We start from the raw sequence: 17,844 nt of genomic DNA on the forward strand, positions 1-17,844 counted from the left end.
TGAAACAAATTGATATTTGACCAAATTCCCTGAGCATCGAGCCAAACATTGCTAAACTAAGGGCCCAATACAGCTAAACTACTGTCTTAATTGTCGAGTACTGCATCAAGTCAAAATTTGCAAACATGGTCTCTCTCTCGCTGTGTGTGGTGTGATGCATGGAGAACTAATCTTTTTAGTGAGCATACTGTACTGAATCAGTTCATGAAATTATTCGCTCTTTGAGCTTGACTGCCGCCGTGAACGAGTCGGCTGGGAGCGGAAACAGAACTGCCTTCGCGTTCTGTCACTCACTTCTGAATCTTCGGCGAATGACTTCACTACACGTACTGTCATGTGATTTGCAATTCGCTAGCATTGTCACTCACTTTGGCGAATGACCAATGAGCAGCCAGCATCAGGCAGCACTGTGCAGGCGGGAGAGGGACTAAATTGAACTGAATGAACTGGTGTACTGAAGAACTGAAAGCATACTAAATGTACTGAAGAACTGAATGCGAACTGAATGTACTGAAGAATTGAAAGTGAACTGAATGTACTATAAGCTACAAGTGATTCATTCGTTGAACTTCTTCGTTCGTGATCCGTTAGCCACGAGTGATTCGTTCGTTCAACTTCTTCATTCGTGATTGCGACGGAGCGATATACTAGTATGTATGAGGCTTTACACGATCAGGATTTTTGGGGCCGATCAGCGAGTTTAAAAAAACGATATCCGATCACAAGATGGAGGAATGTGTCTATTTAAATGACCTGTTCATTTACTGCATATACTTGTGTACTTGTTCAAAAAATTATATTTACAATAAATAATGTATCTTTGTTCATAATGCAGCCCTATGGGGGGCACAAGTCAGTGCAAACTGTAGGGCGATCCCAAGCACGGATAAATGCAGAGGGTTGCGTCAGGAAGGGCATCCGGCTTAAAACTTTGCCAAACAAATATGAGCGTTCATCCAAAGAATTCCATACCGGATCGGTCGTGGCCCGGGTTAACAACGTCCGCTACCGGCGCCGTCAACCTGCGGGGCGCCGTTGGAAATTCAGCTACTGTGGGTCGAAGTCAAAGAAGAAGAAGAGGTGGAAAGCCGGTTCTTCGGCAGAAAGAGAAGAGGAAAACACAGAGCCTAGAACTGAATGTGGGGACTTTGAATGTTGGGACTATGACACGAAAATCTCGGGAGTTGGTTGACATGATGATTAGGAGAAAGGTTGATATATTGTGTGTCCAGGAGACCAGGTGGAAAGGCAGTAAGGCTCGAAGTTTAGGGGCAGGGATTAAATTATTTTACCATGGTGTAGATGGGAAGAGAAATGGAGTCAGGGTTATTTTAAAAGAAGAGTTGGCTAAAAATGTCTTGGAGGTGAAAAGAGTATCAGATCGAGTGATGAGGCTGAAATTTGAAATTGAGGATGTTATGTGTAATGTGATTAGTGGCTATGCCCCACAGGTAGGATGTGACCTAGAGGTGAAAAAGAAATTCTGGAAGGAGCTAGATGAAGTAGTTCTGAGCATCCCAGACAGAGAGAGAGTCGTAATTGGTGCAGATTGTAATGGACATGTAGGTAAAGGTAATAGGGGTGATGAAGAAGTGATGGGTAAGTACGGCATCCAGGAAAGGAACTTGGAGGGACAGATGGTGGTAGACTTTGCAACAAGGATGCAAATGGCTGTAGTGAACACTGTTTTCCAGAAGAGGCACGAACATAGGGTGACCTACAAGAGCGGAGATAGAAGCACACAGGTGGAGTACATCTTGTGCAGACGATGTAATCTGAAAGAGCTGTAAGGTAGTGGTCGGGGAGAGTGTGTGTGTGTGTGACTAGACAGCATAGGATGGTGGTGTGTAAGATGACTCTGGTCGTGGGGAGGAAAATTAAGAAGACAACGGCAGAGAAGAGAACCATGTGGTGGAAGATGAGACAGGACGAGTGTTGTGCAGCCTTTTTTTCAGTTGGTCCTGATGACATTCCTGTGGAAGTATGGAACCATCTAAGAGAGGTGGCTGTGGAGTTTTTGACCAGCTTGTTCAATAGAATTGTAGTGCGTGAGAAGATGCCTGAGGAATGGAGGAAAAGTGCGCTGGTGCCCATTTTTAAGAACAAGGGTGATATGCAGAGCTGTGGGAACTATGGAGGAATAAAGTTGATGAGCCACACAATGAAGTTATGGGAAAGAGTAGTGGAGGCTAGACTCAGGACAGAAGTGAGTATTTGAGAGCAACAGTATGGTTTCATGCCAAGAAAGACTACCACAGATGCATTATTTGCCTTGAAGATGTTGGTGGAAAAGTACAGAGAAGGTCAGAAGGAGCTTCATTGTGTCTTTGTAGATCTAGAGAAAGCCTTTGACAGAGTACCCAGAGAAGAACTGTGGTACTGCATGCGGAAGTCTGGAGTGGCAGAGAAGTATGTTAGAATAATACAGGACATGTACGAGGGCAGCAGAGAACAGTGGTGAGGTGTGCTGTAGGTGTGACCAACGAATTTAAGGTGGACGTGGGACTGCATCAGGGATCAGCTCTGAGCCCCTTCCTGTTGTGCCGCGAGTTCATGACATTGTGATCTGCAGTGAAAGCAGGGAGCAGCTGGAGGAACAGTTAGAAAGATGGAGGCATGCACTGGAAAGAAGAGGAATAAAGATTAGCCGAAGTAAAACAGAATATATGTGCATGAATGAGAGGGGTGGTGGGGGAAGAATGAGGCTACAGGGAGAAGAGATAGCAAGGGTGGAGGACTTTAAATACTTGGGGTCAACTGTCCAGAGCAATGGTGAGTGTGGTCAGGAAGTGAAGAAACTGGTCCAAGCAGGTTGGAACGCGTGGAGGAAGGTGTCAGGTGTGTTATGTGACAGAAGAGTCTCTGCTTGGATGAAGGGCAAAGTTTATAAAACAGTGGTGAGGCCAGCCATGATGTACGGATTAAAGACAGTGGCACTGAAGAGACAACAGGAAGCAGAGTTTGAGGTGGCGGAAATGAAGATGTTGAGGTTCGCTCTTGGAGTGACCAGGTTGGACAAAATTAGAAATGAGCTCATCAGAGGGACAGCCAAGGTTCGATGATTTGGAGACAAAGTTAGAGAGAGCAGACTTCAATAGTTTGGACACGTCCAGAGTAGAAATAGTGAGTATATTGGTAGGATGATGAAGATGGAGCTGCCAGGCAAGAGAGCTAGAGGAAGACCAAAGAGAAGGTTGATGGATGTCGTGAGGGAAGACAAGATGGCAGTTGGTGTTCGAGAGGAGGATGCAGGAGATAGGCTTACATGGAAAAGGATGACGCGCTGTGGCGACCCGTAACGGGACAAGCCGAAAGGAAAAGAAGAATGTATCTTTGTTCATCTATTTATGCCAGTGAGGCATAGTGACATACATAACAAATGAATGGTCTTCTATTAGATGGAAGGAAGTAAATACAGTAATTAATGTATCCACTTTTGTTTGTTGGTGTGCCATGATATTTTTCAATTGTAAAATATGTTCCTTGGCTCCATAAACGTTGGAAATCACGGCTCTAGTGAGATCGTGTATTGTAATCAGTCAGTTCAAACCAACATTACATGACAGAAATAATGGGTGCTAACTCACTGTAATTAAATTATTTTTAATTACTTCACCCACCGAAACTTTCGAGCATGATTCGACAGAACGGCAGCATGTTTACGTCCAACCGTTGGCAGTAGCTTGCTAGGCTACATAACATTTTATTGCCTGCTTGTGAGCCGTATCGTATTAAAAGTACGTGAACATACCTCAAGCAAGCCTGAAACGAACGTCCTCTCCTGTCCAGAGCACCGGTGACCACTAACACACGTTTTTCCCCATTTTGTCCTTATAATACAAAGTCGACGCGCTCCACTCTTGTTATCGTCGCTACGGTAACGAGTGTATCTGGTCGCATTTGAGTTGACAAAATAAAGCCCAATGATCGTAAAAAACAGGATGCGGTGGTATTGGAATACAATATTTTATTGCAGTAGTCTGACAGTGCAATCGTGAAAGAGCAAATTTGTCTTGTAGTCTGATTCGGGCATTACGTGTTGTCTGTCCCACACTGCAGACATTTTATTATTATTTTTTTTAATAAACTAGCTTTTGGATTCAAATATAATGTGCACGCGGCGACGCGGAATAAATGTCTTTTGCGGAGTCGATCAATGGCGAATTATGACAAAGCCGATCAGCATAAAATGCTAAATATCGGCTGATACCGATCAGCCCGAAACAATCGGTGTAAAGTCTAGTACGTATGCAGTAATTCATGCGGAAGTTCACTGCAAACTCATACAATGAGTGATTAGTTCGTGCAAGGAACGATGTACTACACAGTGAACGTACTCATGAGTGATGTTAACCACTTGTCTTGACGTCTTCGCGGGGACAGCTTTCACTGGCAGGTATTTCTTCAAGCTAACGGCTATTGTTGAGTCAGTCAAGCACATGAAAACAAGCAAAAACGGGGCGTGGCTCCATAATCTTAACAGACTACACATAAAGTCATGAGAGGACAGGGGACCGACGTGAGTTTGATTCACCAGTGCAAGGCAAACTGAAGCGGCAGCAGCAGGGTGTTTAAGGGGTAGATGTATTTGAAATATTAATAAGAAATTGAAAATAACGTATATATTTACACATACATATCCCCTCTGTGTCTCTAATGCGATTATTAAAGCTTTTTGTGCAGTATTAATAATAATAATCATACAAACATATCGCGCTTCTCAAGACACTCTACACCTTATATGTCAAACTCAGACCCGGGGGCCAAATTTGGCCCACGATGTAATTATATTTGGCACGCAAGAACATATCAAATGTGTATTCGAGCTGGCCCGCCAGTATATAGGACATGCGGCACTAATATTACAAATCCCAGAATGCTTTGCTCGTGTGTTGGCCCATTAGCTTGGACCGGCGAACGCCCCTTCCCTTTCTGTTGCTGTCATTAACAACTATGCTACCAGTCTCCTCGCGCAAATTTACACTTCCCCTTCCCAAAAATGGCCAAACGAAAGATGGAAAACAGTTAACTTCCAAGACAGGTGGGAGGCAGATTATCTGTTCACTAAAGTAAAAGACAGACCTGTTTGTCGTGTGCGGAGCAACATGGCTGTAACAAAGAATATAACATAATTGAATTAAAGTTTTTTAATGCCCTTCATCAACTCCTAGCCAGGGACTCTTAATAGTTTGAAGTTTGGCTTTTTATTGATGAACATTCTTATTTTTTTGGGTTGTTTTGTTGTTGGCCTTTGAAAAAATATTTACATCAAAAAGAAAGGTACCGTATTTTCACAAACATAAGGTGCACCGTATTAAAAAGCGCAGTCGCAGTTACGGGGTCTATTTCTGTATTTAACACATACATAAGGCGGACTGTATTATTGGGCGCGGGCATGGTAAAACATACGGGAGCATAGATGCACGCTAAAACATGTTTTTAAAAAGGCAGCGGGAGCAAAACTATGTTCGGTTGTACTTCATTGAAGTATTTAACAATGTACTCACGTTATTTTTTGATCAATCCTCATCCACAAATCCATCCTCATCTTCTGTATCCGCAATGAACAGCTGGGCAAGTTCTCCATCAAACATGCCGGGTTCCCTCTCGTCATTGTCTGAGTCAGACTCGTTGCCTCGGGGCTGTTCAGCAATGATGCTGGCGTTTTCCTGCTTCCTCCACTTGCGAACCATGGATTCGTTGATCTTGAATTCTCTTGATGCTGCTCGATTCCCATGTTCCTCTGCGTAACTGATAGCTTGCAGTTTAAACTGTGGTTCGTAAGCGTGTCTCTTCGTAGGTGCAATTTCCGGGTGTCCTTAGCCAAACCAATGTTGTTTTGCACAATGCACATACCGGCGCTATATACCGACTGGGGGCGTGCCTTTAGCATCCACTTCCACGCGCACCCGTGCCCCTTTAACGTCTGCATGCTGTCCTCAGTCACATCTGCCTTTCCTCTATATAAGCAACGTGTCGGCAGGAAATGCTCCCAGTCAGTCCAGCGGAGCGCTCATCAAGTCACACAACATTTACAGATTTTGGATCTCGGTGCACACATAAGGCGCACCGCATTATAAGGCGCCCCATCCATTTTGGATAAAAATTTAAGACCTTTAAGTGCGCCTTACGGTTGTGAAAATACGGTAGTTGGAGATAGAGAGACAGAAGAATTCATGCTATTTAAATACAAAACAAACATACCACTGATGTCTTTTATCGCAAATTTGATTTCTCCTTTACAATATTAAAGTTTGTTTATTCCAGATTCAGTGTTTAAGCAAAATGTCATATGATAAACTTTAACGCTACATTTCTGCAGAGAAGGGAAACATGTACATCACAGTGATTTTTCATTAAATAAGTTTGGCCCGCGACGTCCCAATTTTTAATTTTGGCCCACCGTGAATTTGAGTTTGATACCCCTGCTTTACACTAAACAGATGACAATAACAGTAAGGTGGGTGTGCAGGAAGCCCGGGTACTGGTGTCAGCAATGCTGTCCACCGTGGTGGAATGCAGACAAGTCTCGCCGGCCGGAGCCTGTGTGGATGAAGAGGGGACGCGGAAGGATATGTGAGGTAGCTGAGCTCGCCGAACGGATGTTCACGAGTCACTGAAGCCGGGTGTTCGAGAGCTTGCTGAGAGAGAGATAGGTGGGTGATAACTTCGCAAAAGTTTTTTTTTTGTCTAAATCTCCCCGCTTTTCCTAGTTTACAATCCGTGACAACAACAACGCATCATCCTTCGGTGAACGTGAACCTCAGGGCTGAATCATTAACTGAATGAAGAAGCAATTGAATGATTCGATGAAAAAGAACTTCACGAGTCGGTGAACGAATTCTAATTCATTCTAATGATTCAGTACACCCGAAAGAACTGCCGTGCCCATCACTAGCAAACGGTATGTTTACGAAGCAGGAACTTGCATACAGACAAATGGTGCCGGGGCACACAAAATTTTTTTCTATAATAATGTTGTTAGGATTAAATTTTGATTAATCGCCCAGCGATAGTAAATACACAAATGACAAATCTGCATAAAACAAACGATACCACCTAAAAACTAAATATAGAATACAACCCTTGGATGGATGGATAAATAATTACTCATTTACAGCTCTTAATGTTAATACTAAGGAAGATACTTACTGATGTGAAAGCAAGTAGTTCTTCTTCCGTCAGTTTGTAGACAGGGTTGTTCTTGTGAAAATCAGTGCTGAAAAACATGGTATAAACAAATGTCCATAGCGGGGTCAAATGTTGTCCAAATATATATTAAAAAAATATATATTTTTTTTTAAAAGTACAAATTCGTTCAATCAGCTTCACACCAAAAAAAGCCAACAACAAAATATTTTCAACAAATGAGCCCAATGTCGAAGTAAACTCAATATTTTAAATTTATTGTGTGCGTGTGTCCTCGTCTAGCCATAAAATTACATGACTGCCCTGATGCTCATCCATCGCCAAGCAATCTCACAGGCTGCTCCATTGACCTTCACTTGACTTCCTATTCAGCTTCCCAGCATGAGATGTCATTCAGCTGATTAGCCTCGTGGTCTAACGTGCATGGCATGTAAATGGCTTTAGTTCAAGTTGACTGTTTGAACCCAGCTTGATATCTTAATTTATTCGGGTCAACTTTTAATCACGCACATATTGCAAGCAATTAACAAGCAACACCCAACACTTGTATACACGTTGGTGTGTTATACAGTATTTTAATATCATTCAAGGGTTTAAGTATGTTTTTATGTGTGTGTGTCGTGTGATGTCTGCTGCAGTGAGTGACTGGTAGAGGTCAAAGTTGAATTTCATTTATTAAAACAAGACTGTGATAGTGTGTCCCTGTAACTTTTTAATTGCATGTCTATGCGACCAGTTCAGGGTGTACCCTTTCTCCCGCCCAAAGATAGCTGGGATAGGCTCCAGCATGCCTGCGAACCTAGTGGGGATAAGCGGTACAGTAAATGGATCGATGGATGTTTAGATCACATAGTTGAGAGTAGATAAAGTATGAAAAAGCCCTCTAATACACACACATAGCTGTTGGTGTTTGAAGATCAACTGATGTGACTTACCAAATCCCCAGGATGACAGCCTGCTCCTCTGCACTGAGTTCCGGGAGCTCATATTGGTCTGGCTCTGCTAAATTAAACTTGTCTAACACTGTGTCATCCCCAAGATTGCAATCCTGCAAGTACCCAAAAACAAACAAAACAACAAAATCACATATGTATGAACGACTGCATTTGATCAGTACAGATTATGGCGGAAATGCAAACCCCCTAAAAATGAATAAATGTTGACTTCAAATATTGCATTTGAATATGACATGTTGCTAAATGGATCACATTAACATTAACAATCAGATAATTACGTGTGGTGATGTCAGCAGCAGCGTCTGTTGTGATGTACACAAAACTTGATGGACAGCGACAAGGGTTTTCAACAAAAGGGGGTGAGAATGAGTGTCAGATGTTACCATGAATCTTCACTACCCAGTTCCCACATTACAGTGAAAGCTCGCTATATCGCTGTTCGTCATTCCAGACCCCGCTATATCGCTGATTTATTTTTTTAAATTTAATGGATGCAATAACAAATCACGAAATACTGAATTTAGAGTTTTGCGCCTTCAAGATTAAGATTTTTATTTTTTAGAAAAAAGACCCCTTATGATAACGACAAATATCGGATCTCATTTTATCTCGCCAGGACGCGGGTGAACGGGGCCCCCCTTCTGGAGCCAGTCCTGGAGGTGGGGCTCGAAGGCGAGCGCCTGGTGGCTTGCACCCATGGGGCCCGGCCGGGCACAGTCTGAAAGGGTAACGTAGGTCCCCCTTCCCATGGAACTCGCCACCTGTGGGAGTGACCATAGGGGTCGGGTGCAATGTGAGCTGGGCAGTGGCCGAAGGCATGGAACTTGGCGATCCGATTCCGGGCTACAGAAGCTGGTTCTAGGGACATGGAACATCACCTCCCTGGCAGGAAAGGAGCCCGACCTGGTGTGCGAGGTCGAGAAGTTCCGACTAGATATAGTCGGGCTCGCCTCCACACACAGCTTGGGCGCTGGTACCAGTCCTCGCGAGAGGGGTTGACTCCATTCCACTCTGGAGTTGCCCACGGTGAGAGGCACGCCAAGCAGGTGTGGGTAGACATATTGTGCCCCGGCTCGGCGTGAGGGTCTGCTGGAAACGTCTTGATGAATCCCCTGTCAGAAGGAGTTCCAACACCCACCTCCGGCAGAACTGCACCCACGTTCCGTGGGAGGCGGGGGACATTAAGTCCGAGTGGTCATGTTCCGTGCCTCCATTGCTGAGGCGGCCGACCGGAGCCGTGGCTGTAAGGTGGTCGGTGCCTGTCGTGGCGGCAACCCCCGAACCCGTTGGTGGACACCATCAGTGAGGGATGCCGTCAAGCTGAGGAAAGAGTCCTATCACGCCTTTTTGGCCTGTGGGACTCCTGAGGCAGCTGATGGGGGCCGGCTGGCCAAGCAGAATGCAGCTTTGGTGGTCGCTGAGCCAAAAGCTCAAGCGTGGTGAGGCCAATTCTGGTCTATGTTCTGTCGTCTCAGGAGAGGGAAGCAGTGCACCATCAACACTGTGTATAGTGGGGATGGGGCGCTGCTGATCTCGACTTGAGATGTTGTGATAGGTGGGGAGAATACTTCAAGACCTCAATTCAACCGACATGCCTTCCCATGAGGAAGCAGAATCTGGGATCTCTGAGGCGAGCTCTCCTATCATTAGGGTTGAGGTCACCAAGGTGGTTAAAAAGCTCCTCCGTGGCAAGGCCCCAGGGTGGATGAGATCTGCCTGGAGTTGCTAAAGGCTCTGGATGTTGTGGGGCTGTCCTGGTTGACACGCCTCTGCAACATCGCATGGACATCGGGAACAGACTGGCAGACTGAGGTGGTGGCACACTCCTCAGCCTCCCTGGTAAGGTCTATTCAGGGGTGCTGGAGAGGAGGGTCTGTCGGGAAGTCGAATCTCGGATTCACAAGAAGCCGTGTGGTTTTCGTCCTGGCTGTGGAACAGTGGACCAGCTCTACACCCTCAGTAGGGTCCTCAAGGGTGCATGGGAGTTCGCTCAACCAGGCTACGTGTGTTTGTGGACTTCGAGAAGGCGTTCAACCGTGTCCCTCGGGGAGTCCTTTGGGGGGTGCTTCAGGAGTATGGGGTGACTGATACAGGCTGTCCGGTCCTTGTACGACCGGTGTAAGAGTTTGGTTTGCATTGCCGCCAATAAGTCAAATTATTTTCCAGTGAGGGTTGGACTCTGCCAAGGCTGCCCTTTGTCACCTATTCTGTTCATAACTTTTATGCACAGAATCTCTAGGAGCAGCCAAGGTGTAGAGGCGGTCCGGTTTGGTGGCCTCAGTATTGCATCTCTGCTTTTTGCAGACTGATGTGGTTCTGTTGTCTTCATTAAGCCGTGATCTCTAACTCTCACTGGAGCGGTTAGCAGCAGAGCGTGAAGCGGTTGGGATAAAAATCAGCACCTCCAAATCTGAGACCATGGTCTTCAGTCGAAAAAGGGTGGAGTGACCCCTCCGGGTCAAGTATGAGATCCTGCCCCAAGTGGAGGAGTTAAAGTATCTTGGGGTCTTGTTCACAAATGAGGGGGAAAAATGGAATGGGAGATCGACAGGCAGATCGGTGCAGCGTCTGCAGTTATGCAGACTTTGTATCGGTCCGTTGTGGTGAAGAAGGAGCTAACCCAAAAGGCGAAGCTTTCAATTTACCGGTTGATCTGCATTCCGACCCTCACCGATGAAAGAACAAGATCCCGGATAAAAGCAGCCAAAATGAGTTTCGTCCGCAGGGTGTTCGAGCTCTCCCTTTCAGATAAGAAGAGAAGCTCGATCATCCGGGAGGGGCTCAGAGTAGACCCGCGACTCCTACGAATTGAGAAGAGCCAGATGAGGTACATCCCACGGGCACATCCCACCGGGAGGAGACACCAGGGACAACCCAGGACACGCTGGAGAGACTATGTCTCCCGGCTGGCCTGGGAACGCCTTGGGTTCCCCCAGAAGAGCTAATTGAGGTGGCTGGGACAGGGAAGTCTGGGCTTCCCTATTAAAGCTACTGCCCCCGCGACCCGTCTTGCTGAAATAAGCAGGGGTATCCATGAAAGACGTTGCGCCACACATTTTCAATGGGAGACGGGTCTGGACTGCAGGCGGGACAGTCTAGTACCCGCACTCTTTTACTACGAAGCCAGGCTGTTGTAACACGTGCAGAATGTGGTTTGGCGTTGTCTTGCTGAAATAAGCAGTGGCGTCCATGAAAAAGATGTTGCTTGGATGGCAGCATGTTTCTCCAAAACCTGTATGTACGTTTCAGCATTAATGGTGCCTTCACAGATGTGTAAGTTACCCATGCAATTGGCACTAACACAGCCCCATGCCATCACAGATGCTGGCTTTTGAACTTTGCGTCCATAACAGTCCGCATGGTTCTTTTCCTCTTTGCCCCGGAGGACACGACGTGCACAATTTCCAAAAACAATTTGAAATGTGGACTCGTCGGACCACAGAACACTTTTCCACTTTGCATCAGTCCATCTTAGATGAGCTTGGGCCCAGAGAAGCCGGCGGCGTTTCTGGGTGTTGTTGATAAATGGCTTTTGCTTTGCATAGTAGAGTTTCAAGTTGCACTAACGGATGTAGTGCCAAACTGTATTTACTAACATTGGTTTTCTGAAGTGTTCCTGAGCCCATGTGGTGATATCCTTTATACCTTGATGTTGGTTTTTGATGCAGTGCCGCTTGAGGGATCGAAGTTCACGGGCATTCAATGTTGGTTTTCGACCTTGCCACTTACATGCAGTGATTTCTCCTGCTTCTCTGAACCTTTTGATGGTGTTATGGACTGTAGATGATGAAATCCCTAAATTCCTTGCAATTGTACGTTGAGGAACATTGTGCTTAAACTGTTCAACTATTTTCTCACGCACTTGTTCACAAAGATGTGAACCTCACCCCATATTTGCTTGTGAATGACTGAGCAATTCAGGGAAGCTCCTTTTATATCCAATCATGGCACCCACTTGTTCCCAATTAGCCTGTTCACCTGTGGGATGTTCCAAACAGGTGTTTGATGAGCATTCCTGAACTTTCTCAGTCTTTTTTACCCCCCGTCCCAGCTTTTTTGTAACATGTTGCAGCCATAAAATTCCAAGTTAACGATTAATTGCTAAAAACAATAAAGTTTAACAGTTTGAACATTAAATATCTTGTCTTTGTAGTGTATTCAATTAAATATAGGTTGAACATGATTTGCAAATCATTGTATTCTGTTTTTATTTATGTTTAACACAACATCCCAACGTCATTTGAATTGGGGTATATCACTTGTCAGTTTTTATTTTTTTTTAAGGCATAGATCATTTTACACTTGAGACTATGTGAGTCCCGGGATGTACATGTCATGGAAACAATGAGAACCAGCCCTGTAACAATGAATCCCTGCAATTTATCATCAGAGACTACAGATACAGTAATCCTCAATTACATCACGGTTCTTGCTTCGCGGTCACCCCAAATATTGCAGATTTTTATTACATTTGTTCCTCTTTTTTATACTGTTTGGCCAATATTTTTGTTATCCATTGCTCTTGCTCTCTCTCTCTCTCTCTCTCAATATATGTGTTTAGGCCTGCCACAATAGCCATTTTTTTAGAACGATATATTTTCCCCAAAACTTACACAATAAATGACAGTATCGTTAAAGGTTTTTGTTAATGCCACTGATATACATTGAGATGCGACACAGGGCAAAGGTAGAGGTGGCAAAGGCCAAACAAGAGGCATATGATGACATGTATAGCAGTTTGGACATTAAAGAAGGAGAAAAGGATCTATACAGGCTGGCCAGACAGAGGGATAGAGATGGGAAGGATGTGCAGCAGGTTAGGGTGATTAAGGATAGAGATGGAAATATGTTGACTGGTGCCAGCAGTGTGCTAGCTAGATGGAAACAATATAATAATACACGACATGTACGGAGGGCAGTAGAACAGCGGGCAGCAGAAAAGCGGTGATGTGTGCTGTAGGTGTGACAGACGAATTTAAGGTGGACGTGGGACTGCATCAGGGATCAGCCCTGAGCCCCTTCCTTTTTGCAGTGGTGATGGATAGGCTGACAGATGAGGTTAGACTGGAATCCCCGTGGACCATGATGTTTGCAGATTACATTGTGATCTGCAGTGAAAGCAGGGAGCAGCTGGAGGAACAGTTAGAAAGATGGAGGCATGCACTGGAAAGAAGAGGACTGAAGATGAGCCAAATTTAAGACAGAATATATGTGCATGAATGAGAGGGGTGGTGGGGGAAGAGTGAGGCTACAGCGAGAAGAGATAGCAAGAGTGGAGGACTTTAAATACTTGGGGTCAACCGTCCAGAGCAATGGTGAGTGTGGTCAGAAAGTGAAGAAACGGGTCCAAGCAGGTTGGAACGGGTGGAGGAAGGTGTCAGGTGTGTTATGTGACAGAAGAGTCTCTGCTAGGATGAAGGGCAAAGTTTATAAAACAGTGGTGAGGCCAGCCATGATGTACGGATTAGAGACAGTGGCACTGAAGAGACAATAGGAAGCAGACTTGGAGGTGGCGGAAATGAAGATGTTGAGGTTCGCTCTTGGAGTGACCAGGTTGGATAAAATTAGAAATGAGCACATCAGAGGGAGAGCCAAGGTTCAATATTTTGGAGAAAGTTAGAGACAGCAGACTTCGATGGTTTGGACACATCCAGAGGAGAAATAGTGAGTATATTGGTAGAAGAATGATGACGATGGAGCTGCCAGCCAAGAGAGCTCGAGGAAGACCCAAAGAGAAGGTTGATTGATGTCGTGAGGGAAGACATGATGGCAGTTGGTGTTCGAGAGGAGGATGCAGGAGATAGGCTTACATGGAAAAGGATGACGCACTGAGGCGACCCCTAACGGGACAAGCCGGAAGGAAAAGAAGAAGTTAATGCCACTGATATAATGATATTAAAGCATAATAAAGAATAGTACACATCTTACAAATTCTGCCCTGGTAATCAAACATTTGAGCGTAACTATGAAATGTTCTCTCAATGGGGCGGCTGTGGCTCAGTTGGTAAAACGGCTTGTCAAGTGACCGAAGGGTCGCCGTTTCAAATCCTGGTTCCAACTGTCTGTATGTCGAAGTGTCCTTGGGCAAGACACTGAACCCTAATTTGCTCCCAGTGGGCCTGGCCCGTTCATGGCAGCAATGAATGGGTGAATGTGAGGTTTTGTAAAGTGCTTTGGGTACTACTAAATAAAAGTAGGGCTGCATTTCACAATAAGAACAAGTAAAAAGAGAAAGTTACATGTGCAAATGAAGTGCTTAACTTAAGAAAAATAAAGTTTGAGTTTTCCCTTTTCTGTTTGGCATCTGGACACAACAGTGAAGTCTCAAAAATTTTACATATTTAATTTAACAAATCTTAATAACTGAACTGTTTTAGATGTTATGTTTGTTCAAAACCAGGATGGTTTGTATCATAATGGCGTTTCACATAATATAATAATATGGACTTTTAAATAAATCCTCCCAGTGAGAACTTGCCACTGAGAAGTTTAAAGAAAAATGAAAGGGTTAGGGAATCAATTTTCAGCACCGTTTGTTCCAAATGTTGAATTCCTTTTCTTTAACTCAACTTCCACGCTGACTCACTTGCTGACTCACTCTCTCGCTCACTCTCACTCTCTCTCTCTTGCTAAGTTTCTCCTCGTCTCTGTCTGGACTGCGCGTAATCAGTGATTTCGGCCTGAGATGCAGATGAGATTGGCTAAAGAGTGTGGCTGGACTCGCATGTGATTGGTCGATATGGTTTAACACTACCGTAAAGCTGATAGTATGTTGCGGCGCCCCATATGTTTTGAATCATAACTTTTCTTTTTTGGCTATGGTGTGGGTACGTATGGGACTGCTTCTGGGTCCGGACGAGGACCGCAGTCCGCCAGTTATTGACCTCTATATGTCACCACAATAGAGCGAGTCAGAGCAAGCTGTTTAGCTCCTTAGCTCGCTAGCTAGTTAGCTCATGGGCTAGCGAACTTCAATAATTAACTTTCCCTAAAGTGTCCCAAGTGTGTCCATCTAGTGATCCAAAGTCGTTCCGCCAGCGTCTCACTGCGCCGTGAGCAGCGCAGCGGATCAAGACATGAAGCATCAAGACAAAACTCGTACTTTTAGTGGAAAATGATTCCCTGAAGCACTTCAGCAACACACACATACGTGGGTAAGCAACGCTGTGCGTCTGTGGACGCAGATTCACCATGTTTTATGGTCTCATTTTTGTACGTCTGAGACGCGGGACGCACATCAAACGAGTTAGGTTAGTTAAAATCATTCAAGTTACTTTTTTCCCCTCAATGTACACACAGCACCCCATATTATAAAAAAAAAAAAAAAAAAAAAAAAAAAAAAACGGAAATGTTGACATTTTTTGCAGATTTATTAAAAAAGAAAAACTGAAATATCACACAGCCATTTTCAGACCCTTTGCTGTGACACTCATATATTTAACTCTAGTGCTTCTGATCATTCTTGAGATGGTTCTACACCTACATTGGAGTCCAGCTGTCTTTGATTATACTGATTGGACTTGATTAGGAAAGCGACACACCTGTCTATATACCTTACAGCTCACAGTGCATGTCAGAGAAAATGAGAATCATGAGGTCAAAGGAACTACCTGAAGAACTCAGAGTTGAATGAATGAGAGAATTGTGGCAAGGCACAGATCTGCCCAAGGTTACAAAAAAATCTCTGCTGCACTTAAGGTTCCTAAGCGCACAGTGGCCTCCATAATCATTAAAGGCAAGACGTTTGAGACGAACAGAACCCTTCCTATAACTGGCCGTCCAGTCAAACTGAGCAATCGGGGGAGAAGAGCCTTGGTGAGAGAGGAACCCAAAGATCACTGTGGCTGAGCTCCAGAGATGCAGTCGTGAGATGGGATGGGAGAGAAAAAAATCACTGCAGCCCTCCACCTTTATGGCAGGGAGGCCTGACGGAAGCCTCTCCTCAGTGCAAGACACATGAAAGCCCGCATCGAGTTTGCTTAAAAAAATAAATAAAATAAAATAAAAAAATAATAATAATAAAAAACAAAAACCTGAATCAGAATCATCTTTATTAGCCAAGTATGTCCAAAACACACAAGGAATTTGTCTCCAGTATTTGGAGCCGCTCTAGTACAACAGACAGTCAATTTACAGAACACTTTGGAGACATAAAGACATTGACAAAAAACAATTGTGCAAAAAGATGCAGAGTCCTCTAGCACTTAGAGCAGTTCGAATGACTAATATTGCAATAGTCCGGTGCAATGACCATTGTGCAAAGGGCGCTGAGACTTCAAGGAGTGTATGCGGTTTAAAGTGACGAGTAGTGCGATCATCTGGGACAATGATGGTTAGTGCAAATGTTACAGATACTCCTCAATCAATGTGCAAATGGAGCAGATGCTACTCTGGCATGAGTGGCCAGTATATGCAAATAGTGCAGCATGGCGAGACAACTACAGTGAGTGCACGAGTAATACATAATTGGCCCCACAGAAATGTGACAACGAACTCAAGTCAAAAAATTTCCAGCTTGTTGTAATGGAATTATAGGTTAGGTGTTTAAGAAGTTGATCGCAAGAGGGAAGAAGCTGTTGGAATTTCTACTAGTTCTAGTTTGCGTTGATCTGTAGCGCCTACCTGAGGGAAGGAGCTGGAAGAGCTGGTGACCGGGGTGCAGACGGTCCGAGAGGATTTTGCACGCCCTTCTCTTAGTTCTGGCAGCGTGCAAGTCCTCAATGGTGGGTAGGGGGGTACCGACAATCCTTACAGTAGTTTTGATTGTCCGCTGCAGTCGGAGTTTGTCCTTTTTTGTAGCAGCACCAAACCAGACTGTGATGGAAGAACACAGGACGGATTCGATGACCGCTGTGTAGAACTGTCTCAGCAGCTCCGGTGGCAGGCCGTGCTTTCGGAGGACTCCAAGATGGTGAGAAATAAGATTCTCTGGCCTGATGAGACCAAGATAGAACCTTTTGGCCTTAATTCTAAACGTTATGTGTGGAGAAAACCAGGCACTGCTCATCACCTGTCCAATACAGTCCCAACAGTGAAGCATGGTGGGGCCAGCATCATGCCGTGGGGATGTATTTCAGCTGCAGCGACAGGACGATTGGTTGCAATCGAAGGAAAGATGAATGCGGCCAAGTACAGGGATATCCTGGACGAAAACCTTCTCCAAAGTGTTCAGGACCTCAGACTGGGCCGAAGGTTCACCTTCCAACAAGACAATGACCCTAACCACACAGCTAAAATAAGGAATGAGTGGCTTCAGAACAACTCCGTGACTGTTTTTGAATGGACCAGCCAGAGCCCTGACTTAAACCCAATTGAGGATCTCTGGAGAGACCTGAAAATGGCTGTCCAACAACGTTCCCCATCCAACCTAACAGAACTGGATAGGACCTGCATGGAGGAATGGCAGAGGATCCCCAAATCCATCTTTTTCAATAAATCTGCAAAAATTTCAACAATTCCATTTTTTCTGTCACTATGGGGTGTTGTGTGTACATTAATGAGGAAAAAAAAATGATTTTAGCAAATGGCTGCAATATAACAAAAAAAAGAGTGAAAAATGTAAGGGGCTCTGAATACTTTCCGTAACCACTGTATCTGCTCCCTCGTGACGGAACACAAAATCAATCTGTATGATGATGATATTCTTCGTTATTTACAGGAACCCAAGTCTTCGCTTCAGGCAAAACATTTTCACAAATATCAGATTACTCTACCAACTGGACAAAATGAACAATACTCC

The 17,844-nt window shown here is 44.7% G+C and overlaps 1 protein-coding gene across 2 annotated transcripts in view; it reads right to left on the reverse strand.

The window, feature by feature from the left end:
- ttc27 (tetratricopeptide repeat domain 27) overlaps window positions 1-17,844 on the reverse strand; it is a 97,139-nt gene that overhangs the window by 40,936 nt on the left and 38,359 nt on the right. For both annotated transcript variants that reach the window (XM_061690898.1, XM_061690897.1), the window contains exons 8-9: window positions 8,085-8,197; window positions 7,153-7,219 (exon numbers count right to left, since the gene is read on the reverse strand). In XM_061690898.1, the coding sequence (XP_061546882.1) occupies window positions 7,153-7,219; window positions 8,085-8,197 (180 nt within the window). The remainder of the gene's footprint in view (window positions 1-7,152; window positions 7,220-8,084; window positions 8,198-17,844) is intronic.

This window comes from Phycodurus eques, chromosome 11, assembly GCF_024500275.1.
Source record: "Phycodurus eques isolate BA_2022a chromosome 11, UOR_Pequ_1.1, whole genome shotgun sequence".
NCBI classification, from domain to species: Eukaryota; Metazoa; Chordata; class Actinopteri; order Syngnathiformes; family Syngnathidae; genus Phycodurus; species Phycodurus eques.